The sequence below is a fragment of the Rhinatrema bivittatum genome, chromosome 16, assembly GCF_901001135.1.
Source record: "Rhinatrema bivittatum chromosome 16, aRhiBiv1.1, whole genome shotgun sequence".
Taxonomy (NCBI): domain Eukaryota; kingdom Metazoa; phylum Chordata; class Amphibia; order Gymnophiona; family Rhinatrematidae; genus Rhinatrema; species Rhinatrema bivittatum.
This window is the reverse complement of record NC_042630.1, coordinates 41,404,853-41,415,027: the sequence shown is the minus strand read 5'-3', so window position 1 is coordinate 41,415,027 and position 10,175 is coordinate 41,404,853. Positions and strand designations below refer to the sequence as shown.

The 10,175-nt window shown below is 42.5% G+C and overlaps 1 protein-coding gene across 1 annotated transcript in view; it reads right to left on the bottom strand.

Moving 5' to 3' along the window:
- Positions 1 to 3,435: 3,435 nt before the first annotated feature.
- LOC115077505 (vomeronasal type-2 receptor 116-like) overlaps positions 3,436 to 10,175 on the bottom strand; it is a 58,134-nt gene continuing 51,394 nt past the window's right edge. Inside the window, exon 6 of the mRNA XM_029579796.1 lies at positions 3,436 to 4,352. Coding sequence (XP_029435656.1) covers positions 3,436 to 4,352 — 917 coding nt within the window. The remainder of the gene's footprint in view (positions 4,353 to 10,175) is intronic.

The window sequence follows — 10,175 nt, the reverse complement described above, 5'->3', positions numbered from 1 at the left end:
TCACTAGCTGGGACATGGGGGAAGTCAGGAGTGAGGGTCAGGCAGCTCCCCCCTGTCTGTGAAGCCAGCCTCTCACTAGTAATGCAGGGAGGGAGCTGTCTCAGACTTCACCATCCTCCCCCCCCCCCCCCTCACCCACACACCATTCACTAGCTGGGACATGGGGGAAGTCAGGAGTGAGGGTCAGGCAGCTCCCCCCTGTCTGTGAAGCCAGCCTCTCACTAGTAATGCAGGGAGGGAGCTGTCTCAGACTTCACCATCCTCCCCCCCCCCCTCACCCACACACCATTCACTAGCTGGGACATGGGGGAAGTCAGGAGTGAGGGTCAGGCAGCTCCCCCCTGTCTGTGAAGCCAGCCTCTCACTAGTAATGCAGGGAGGAGCTGTCTCAGACTTCACCATCCTCCCCCCCCCCTCACCCACACACCATTCACTAGCTGGGACATGGGGGAAGTCAGGAGTGAGGGTCAGGCAGCTCCCCCCCTGTCTGTGAAGCCAGCCTCTCACTAGTAATGCAGGGAGGGAGCTGTCTCAGACTTCACCATCCTCCCCCCCCCCCCTCACCCACACACCATTCACTAGCTGGGACATGGGGGAAGTCAGGAGTGAGGGTCAGGCAGCTCCCCCCTGTCTGTGAAGCCAGCCTCTCACTAGTAATGCAGGGAGGGAGCTGTCTCAGACTGGTATCAGGGTTAGGGCACTGTGTGCAGGAAGATCACAACACTCCTTGTATTAATAGGGATAGGGCACTGTAAGAGATGACTGTAGTAGATTGAATAAAGATCTGATGTTTCTGCTCTCCTCACACCAAACAAAAACAACACACAAGCAGAGAAGCCCTTCTTACAAAGCTGAGCTAGTGAGTTAAGTAGGAGGAAAAGTAAACATACTGGTGCCAGTGTGGCTACTTAAAAAATACACTTACCAACAATCAATTACATATACTTGAACTGTGTACAGTTCCAGCCAGGACCACCTTTCTAAAATGCACAGTGATTGGCAAATTCAACATGCACTAGCATTTCAGGTGCCTGCTAACAAAAATAATAAACAAACAAGTTCTAGTCAGGTGAGTGCTGATCGTTACATTATTTTTTGTCAAGCTTCCAACTGTTTCCATTTCACATCCCCCCAACCATATTGGTAACATCAATAGATAAGAGCACAGCCAGCCAATAGGAATACATACATACATATTCATTCCTAAGTGACCTTTACTGACCTGGGAAGTGTGAACACTTTGTTTCATTTTCTGTTGGTGTTCGTTAGTTTCCAGTTCCATTTCCCATCCCCCCAACCATCACCTCAGTGGTAACCTTGGTAACATCAATAGATAAGAGGGCAGCCAGCCAATAGGAACACATATTCATTCCTAACTGACCTTCAGTGACCTGGAAAGTGTTTATTTGTATCATTTTCAGTTAGTGCGCACTAAATCGAGTTAGTGCGCACTAACTCGAGTTAGTGCGCACTAACACGATTTAACGATTTTTAACGATAAATCGTTAGAATTTCTATTGTATCGTGTTCTATAACGATTTAAGACGATATAAACATTATCGGACGATAATTTTAATCGTTGAAAAACGATTCACATCCCTATTGATGACTGATCTAACAATTGCTATGCTTAGGAAAATTAGAGACTGTCAAGATGAACTTCCTCACAAGGAATAATTTATTTTTTTGATGATTTCTATAAATGTCCCACAGTTGCTTTTTTCACAGAGCTGAAGGAGAAATAAAAAATCCATGATGGAATAGAAGCACATTGCCACCCAATACATTTCATGGTGCACTAGTGTTTGCTGATTTCAAGCTTTATCATTGAGATTTCAATTCAGATGAATATTGGATAAGAGAAAGCTGAAATGGAAAATATAGCAATAATTATGGAGAATTTCTGGTCTTATATATACCATTCAGAAGGTTGGAGAAGCTATTTTTTTTTAATGAAATTATTATCCCTTAGTAAGTAGGCTGCATACCTGTAAATGGATAGCTACAAACTGTAAGATGACTCCATCGTCCCTTGGCACATTTATTGAGGTCCCATGACATGTCCAAAATAGTCTGCCCTGGTGAAATTCTTTGATTCTTGCCTCTTCTACTTTGGAAAAATGAGTATATAAATCCCTCAATTAAACTTACATGTTGACATTTCTTACAGTGCTGGCATCCACCGTCTTCCCTAGCGGACCATTCCAGACTTTTTCATCAATTACTGTTTGAGGCTATTTCAGTTATCTATACCGCTCTGTCAGCAAATTAGTGTTTTTCATATTTTCTTTGAACTTTCTTCACTGCAACTTCAGATCATGAGCCCTTGCTGAGGAATTTGTTTGGACTATTTCACCTTCTATAACAATGAGACACAGTCTGCAAAACTAAGTCACTGCCTTTTTCTGAAGCTTGTTTGGAGCTTGGTTGATTTGCTTGTCTCCCACCCTCAACCAGAAATATGTCACACTGCTCTGAGAAGATTATATTTAGTTAACCACACTTGACTCCTCCAGAATAAAGAACATTTAGGGGGTGAGAAAATTAATATATAATCTTTTTATTTTGAAACTATCTTCCTATTCTCATTGCTTTAAAGTGACAGCTAAAAATAACTTACTTTTAAAAAGGACAAAAGAACAGTCTTCAAAAGAGAATATTATTTTTATCGGTATCTACTGAATGGGGCGGATTTTAAAAGGCGCGCGAATAGCCTACTTTTGTTTGCGCTCCAGGCGCAAACAAAAGTACGCTGGATTTTAGTAGATACGCGCGGAGCCGCGCGTATCTGCTAAAATCCTGGATCGGCGCGCGCAAGGCTATCAATTACGTATAGCCGGCGCGCGCCGAGCCGCGCAGCCTACCCCCGTTCCTTCCAAGGCCGCTCCGAAATCGGAGCGGCCTCGGAGGGAACTTTCCTTTGCCCTCCCCTCACCTTCCCCTCCCTTCCCCTACCTAACCCACCCGCCCGGCCCTGTCTAACCCCCCCCCTTACCTTTGTCGGGGGATTTACGCCTCCCAGAGGGAGGCGTAAATCCCCGCGCGCCAGCGGGCCTCCTGCGCGCCGGGCCGCGACCTGGGGGCAGGTACGGAGGGCGCGGCCATGCCCCCGGACCGCCCCGGGCCGTAGCCACGCCCCCGTACCCACCCCCAAAACGCTGCCGACACGCCCCCGAAACGCCGCAACGACCGGGCCCACCCCCCGGCACGCCCCCGACACGCCCCCCTCGGAGAACCCCGGGACTTACGCGAGTCCCGGGGCTCTGCGCGCGCCGGGAGGCCTATGTAAAATAGGCTTCCCGGCGCGCAGCGCCCTGCTCGCGTAAATCCGCCCGGTTTTGGGCGGATTTACGCGAGCAGGGCTCTGAAAATCCGCCCCAATGTGCAGGAGAACAGTATTCACCAAATCTGTACCAAGTTCTGGTAAATTTTTCCTTAGAAATTGTCGTTGTTTGATTGTTTCCCCATTAAATGTTTTCTTGTGTTCATTTCAGGCTTGAACAGAATAATGTAACATTTAGGAATAAATATAAAGACCAGGAGTCCAGCACTAGAAGTCAGGATAGCAAATATCTCTACAGCTACCATATATCTGCCTTTGGTGCTCAAGTACACTGGAATGAAAGACACCCAAACAGTACAGAACACCAGCATGCTGAATGTGATCAACTGGGTCTCGTTGAAACTGTCAGGCAACTTCCTTACTAGGAAAGCTACCACAAAGCTTAAAAATGCCAAACCCCCCATATATCCAACAACAAGATAGAAAGCAATCCCAGATCCATAATTACATTTTAATATCATCTTCCCACTTTCTGATTTTGTGTCATAGTCTGGAAATGGAGGAGAGATGAGCAGCCAAACAAGGCATATCAGAACTTCACCCAGCGAGCAGAGAAGAATAATATAGTTGGATACTCTGGCATCCAACCACTTTTTTAACTTGCTATTGGGCTTAGTGGCATTGAAGGCAATAGCAACTTTGATGGTTTTAGCCAGGACAGTGGAAACAGCAACAGTAAATATAATCCCAAATACAGGTTGTTGGAGCAGACAGGTTACCTTTAGAGGATGGCCAATGAATAATAATGAACAAAGAAAAGACAATATGAGTGAAAGAAGAAGCATGTAGCTGAGGTAACTATTGTTTGCTTTCACTAAGGGTGTTTTGTGATGTTTAATAAAAATTGCCATCACTGCAGCAGTTATTAAACAAAATAAAATAGCAACAGAAGCTAAAGCCACACCCAGGGGTTCCTGATAGGAAAGGAAGACTATGTCTCTTGGTATGCACAGATCTCTCTTCTCATTCGACCACTGATCTTCTGGGCAGGGCTCACAAGTTTCCATATCTGTCAACAAATCATAATTTAAAAGTTTAACAAATTAAAAAAAAAAGTATGATCTCTATTTAAACAAAATTAGTATTTAAAATAAGCTTTCCCAACCATACTTTTCCACTGCTTTTTATTCCACCAGAAATCTTATTTTTTTCTCTTAAGTGGCAACATGAATTTTAAAAGCCTCATGCATTAATAAGTAAAATCTCCATGCTTTGTTGCTGCTATGGAAAATACATTTATTTTCTGTAAATCCTTCTTAGTTGGGGGTCCCATGCAATAGACACTGTTTGGTTATTTTAGTGACTACGTGTGGATAAGGCCTTTGACTATGTGCCCTGGCCATATAGTCTATGGTTTGTCCTGGAAAAATGTGTTTGGATCCTAAGACAAGGGTACAAGTTAATGAGGCAACGTCAGAAGAGTTCTCTCAACTATGAAGGAAAAGCAGGGTTGTTTGTTGTCATTCATTAATTTTCTTCCATGTCTGGAGTCTTTGATCTTTTTAATGAAATTTTGATAGGGATAAAATATGTTAACCTTTTAACTAACATCAAACGGAGCATACACCGCTCTCCACAATTAGTTATATGATCACCAAGGAGATGCAGGAAAATGAAATCAGTCCCAAGACTTCCAAATTATTTGAAATGTGCAAAATACTTTTATTCATCAAGTCGGCTACTCCATTGCTCAATCAACACAAATTCTTTCAAACACGGGGTCCCCCGACACAGACCCGTGTTTCGCCACATGCGGCTGCGTCGGGGGGGACAGTGTATTCTTTGCGGTATTCAGACTAAAAATTTAAACAAAGACAGTAAATTAGTTCTTAAAAAACAGGGGCTGATAGTAAAACAGCGGATCCAATATTATCAAAATGGCTTTTTGAATATACCATATAGGTGTAAGTTATAAATTCAAAACCACAGAGAGGAACAGTACTTACAGAGTACATAAATACCATGGAAACTAGAACTGCTAAAATATTGAGCGCCAAAAGGGTATTTTATAGCCGAAATTAAACATAGTGATCACTATTAATTTAAGGACCTAATATAATCGAACATTACATTATTCGGATTTTTAGTTTAATTCGTAACATCATCTTAACATTTAGAGCGTGCTATACAGATGAGCCGACAAAGTCAAGACAGTATAATGTTACAAACTCAGCGCACATCGTCTAAAACTACTTAAATAGCTCCAAATGTCTAAACTTGAAATAAAAAATCAGAGAATACACCTATATCTGAACTCATACGGTAGATCGATTCATGTGCATAACAGTAATTCTGATCGCATATATCACAGTGAAGATTAAATAAAGAAACTTGTACCTTTAAATTTTAACATCTCAGGCGGCAATTCTGGCAAGGAGCGCCAAGAACGCCAGCATTACTCAATATTTAAAGTGTCCGTTTTGGTGCCAAATCGCAACCAATCCAGAGCAGGTAACCATAGATACCAACAGCCAATCAGAATTTGACAAGCCCAGCAGGTAACAGAGAAGAAATTCCGGAGATCGTTTAAAGGAAGTATTGCCAATCAATTTCATTATTGAGTCCCTCCGGCGAGAGGCTATGTAGTTTAAAAATCCATTTTTGTTCCCTGCGTGCCAAAATGTCAGAGAAGCAGCCACCCCGTGGTGGTGGCATAACTACATCAATTATGTAGAATTTTAAATCAGATTCAGTGTGCCCCATAGAAATCCAATGTGTAAGCAGAGGAGCTGATTCTCTGTTATTTTTAATATTTGAACGATGTTCAATGATGCGGGTTTGAATTGGGCGGGATGTCTTGCCCACATATAATTTTGCACACGGGCATATTATTATATAGATCACTCCCTTAGTTTGACATGATGAGGTAAAATTTAATTTGTATTGAACATGTGAACCGGGATGCTCAAAATTAGTAGGCACAGTTGAGGGAGGTGAATACATCATCCCCCTCACCAATGTCTTCACAACCTCCGATATCGTCCTTCTTTGTAGCCGCAGCTGATATAATTCTGGAAGACGTTGCCGCTGTGGGGGATACTTCAGAGCGAGGAGTACCCCCACTGGCTGATGAGATCTCGTTGATCCCCGGAGCTCCAAAAACTCCTTCTCCACCATCTAAGACTCAGAGGAGTCATGCAGATTCCCCTATAATGGAGAGGGGAAATGCTGACATATCTAATACATCTATAGGGATGTGAATTGTGTCCTCGATCGTCTTAACGATCGATTTCGGCTGGGAGGGGGAGGGAATCGTATTGTTGCCATTTGGGGGGGTAAAATATCGTGAAAAATCGTGAAAAATCGTGAAAAATCTAAAAATCTAAAAATCGCAAAACCGGCACATTAAAACCCCCTAAAACCCACCCCCGACCCTTTAAATTAAATCCCCCACCCTCCCGAACCCCCCCCAAATGAGTTAAATAACCTGCGGGTCCAGCGGCGGTCCGGAACGGCAGCGGTCCGGAACGGGCTCCTGCTCCTGAATCTTGTTGTCTTCAGCCGGCGCCATTTTCCAAAATGGCGCCGAAAAATGGCGGCGGCCATAGACGAACACGATTGGACGGCAGGAGGTCCTTCCGGACCCCCGCTGGACTTTTGGCAAGTCTCGTGGGGGTCAGGAGGCCCCCCACAAGCTGGCCAAAAGTTCCTGGAGGTCCAGCGGGGGTCAGGGAGCGATTTCCCGCCGCAAATCGTTTTCGTACGGAAAATGGCGCCGGCAGGAGATCGACTGCAGGAGGTCGTTCAGCGAGGGTTCCGGCTCACGATTCTAACGATTTATAACGATAAATCGTTAGAATCTCTATTGTATTGTGTTCCATAACGGTTTAAGACGATATTAAAATTATCGGACGATAATTTTAATCGTCCTAAAACGATTCACATCCCTATACATCTATAAGAAATAATGTGGGTGGAGAACCGGCTGTGGGGGGAGAATGGATACCAGGATCGGATCTGGAGATTATACTACTGCAAAAACCTGCAGAAATAAATATGGACTTACTATGGTCAGCAATTAAGTCTTTAGAGGTGGCAATTATAAAAATGTCTCAAAATATTGTGGGTTTTTAACAAAAAACATTAAATTTGGGAAAGTCTATGTCCACGGGGGAAAAAAACATAGAAAAATGTGAGAAACATTTGGAAAAAGTAGAAGCTATACAGGTGAGCTTAGTTAAATCTGAAGTAGGAAATGAAAAAAAATTTGAATATATAGAGAACTCGTTGAAATACGTAAATTTGAGAGTTTTGAATTTTCCTGTTCAGAATTTGATTTCAGCGAGTGATATGTTCAAAGAGTATTTTCACTTTGTGTTAAAAATGCCAAAGGAGTCATTACCTGCTTTTTCAAAAGTATATTATTTACCGGTAAAATCTGTGACAGCTAACCAACAGCCTAGTTTACCAATTGAGAGTAGTGTAAATTTGACAGAGGTGTTAGAGACTTCTTTGGATACAACAATTTCAACTAGGGCAACTCTTATAGCCTCATTTCTCTTTCCAACAGACAGAGACACAGTCTTAAGATTATTTCTAAGAAATAGGTTATTGAAATTCCATGGTCAACAAATATGGATTTATCCAGATTTAGCAAGAAATACTCAAATTAGGAGAAAGCAGTTTTTGCGGTTAAGAGCAGAAGTGGTAGCAAAAGGAGCTAGATTCCTGTTAAAATTTCCATGTAGATGTGAAGTAACCTATTTAGAACATAAGTATGTCTTTTACGATATCACCCAGCTCCAAGCATTCCTGGAAACCCATCTCCCATTGAACACAGAGGTAGGTTAGAGAGCTAATGTATGAAATCAGTTGCTGTCTCTGATTGTGGGGTAAAGGGATTAATATAAATGCCCCCTTTACCCCTTTTTGTTTTGTTTTCCTTTATTCGCTCAGTTGTATTAACTCTTCTGGAATTTCTTGCGATAAATACAGAAACTGTTGATTGTTTGGTATGTACTTACGTATATATATCTGTATATCTGTATTTTTTCTTTCTTTTCTGTACATATCAAAATTTGTTGGATGTTATGTTAATTTGAAAATTAAAAATTAAAAATTAAAAAAAAATACAGTGGGCAAAACTAAAAGGCATCAAAGCTTTTTGTCTGAAAAGTAAGTAAAGATAGGAAGAAAACGAGGCCACTGTGGTTTTCAGGAATGTGTGTGGCAAACATTTTTATTTTGGTTCATTTCTTTCATTTTGGGCTGTTTTCTTGTATGAAATTCATTACATGGGCGTGTGTGTGTGTGTGTGTGTGTGTGTGTTGGGGGGGGGGGTTGTTGCATTTTTTGGTTTGTTTCAGGAAATAGTACAGGATATTTGCAATCAGTATGCACTATTTGCAAATAGTTTACACACTTTCAAATACAGCAAATTATTAGCAAATGCTGAGGCAAATATTAGGTAAGCCATGGAGTGGATGAGTTATCCAGCTAAAGATCGCCAGGTAACCTGTCCTAGATATTCAGTGAGATAGGTGTCCCACTCAATACAATCATCTATAGTTATCCAGATAACCTTATAAATTACCTTTCCAATAGGGATGTGAATCATGTGCCTGATCGTCCTAACGATCAAATTCATCTGGCAGGAGAAGAAAATTGTGATTGGCACAATTTTTTTAGTAAAAAAAAAATCATTTTTCCGATTAGTGCGCACTAACGGGAGTTAGTGTTACAATTTGACACTTTTCAGGTCAGTTAAGATCAGTTTAGGAATGAATATGTATTCCTATTGGCTGCCCTCTTATTTATTGATGTTACCAAGGTTCCCACTGACGTGATGGTTTAATATATGGGGGATGGGAAATGGAAATGGTTGGTAGCTTGACAAAAAAAGTAATGTGATCAGTCAATGTGACTCGAACTTGTTTGTTTATTATTTTTGTTACCAGGCACTGGCACGTGAAATGCTAGTGCATGTTTTGAATTTGCCAATCCCTGTGCATTTTAGAAAGGTAGTCCTGGAATTATTATACACACTTCGAATATATGTATATGGTAATTGTTGGTAAGTGTATTTTTGAAGTGGCCAGTACGTTTACTTTCCCTCCTACTTTTACTCACCAGCTAAGCTTTATAAGAAGGGCTTCTCTGCTTGAGTGTTGCTTTTGTTTGGTGTGAGGAGAGGAGAAACATCAGCTCTTTAGTCAATCTACTAGATCTATTATATCAACCTACTCAATGTTTTATTGATTTATTATATCAGTAAATTAACCTGGGAGTGTTGTGATCTTCCTGCATGCAGTGCCTATCCCTGACACCGGGAGTGTTGTGATCTTCCTGCACGCAGTGCCCTATCCCGGTTACCGGGGTGTTGTGATCTTCCTGCACGCAGTGCCCTATCCCGGTTACCGGGGGTGTTGTGATCTTCCTGCATGCAGTGACCTATCCCTGATACTGGTATCCCTGATACCGTGGCTGTCAGCAGGCTCGAGAACCGACGCCGGCAAAATTGAGTGTTGGCTGTCAAACCCGCTGACAGCCGCCGCTCCAGGCCAAAAGGAGGCGCTAAGGACGCACTAGTGTCCCTAGCGCCTCCTTTTGCCTGTTTCTACTGCCGGGCCTCATTTAAATACTAAATCGTGCACACAGGTGAGTGGCCTGTGGCCCGCGGGATAGCGGGCATTCACCCGCTATCCCGCGAACCTTACTGAATTGGCCTGACTGTGAGGACTTGAAGTGCTGAAGGCTTCTTCAGTAATCGGATGGAACGAAAAAGCCTTTGCATTTTCAGCTTCCAATCCGTCAATAGGAAGGCTCTGGTTTGGATGGTGTCCAGACGCGCTCCTATGAATTGAAAAGATTGTGTCGGGACTAAAATGGACTT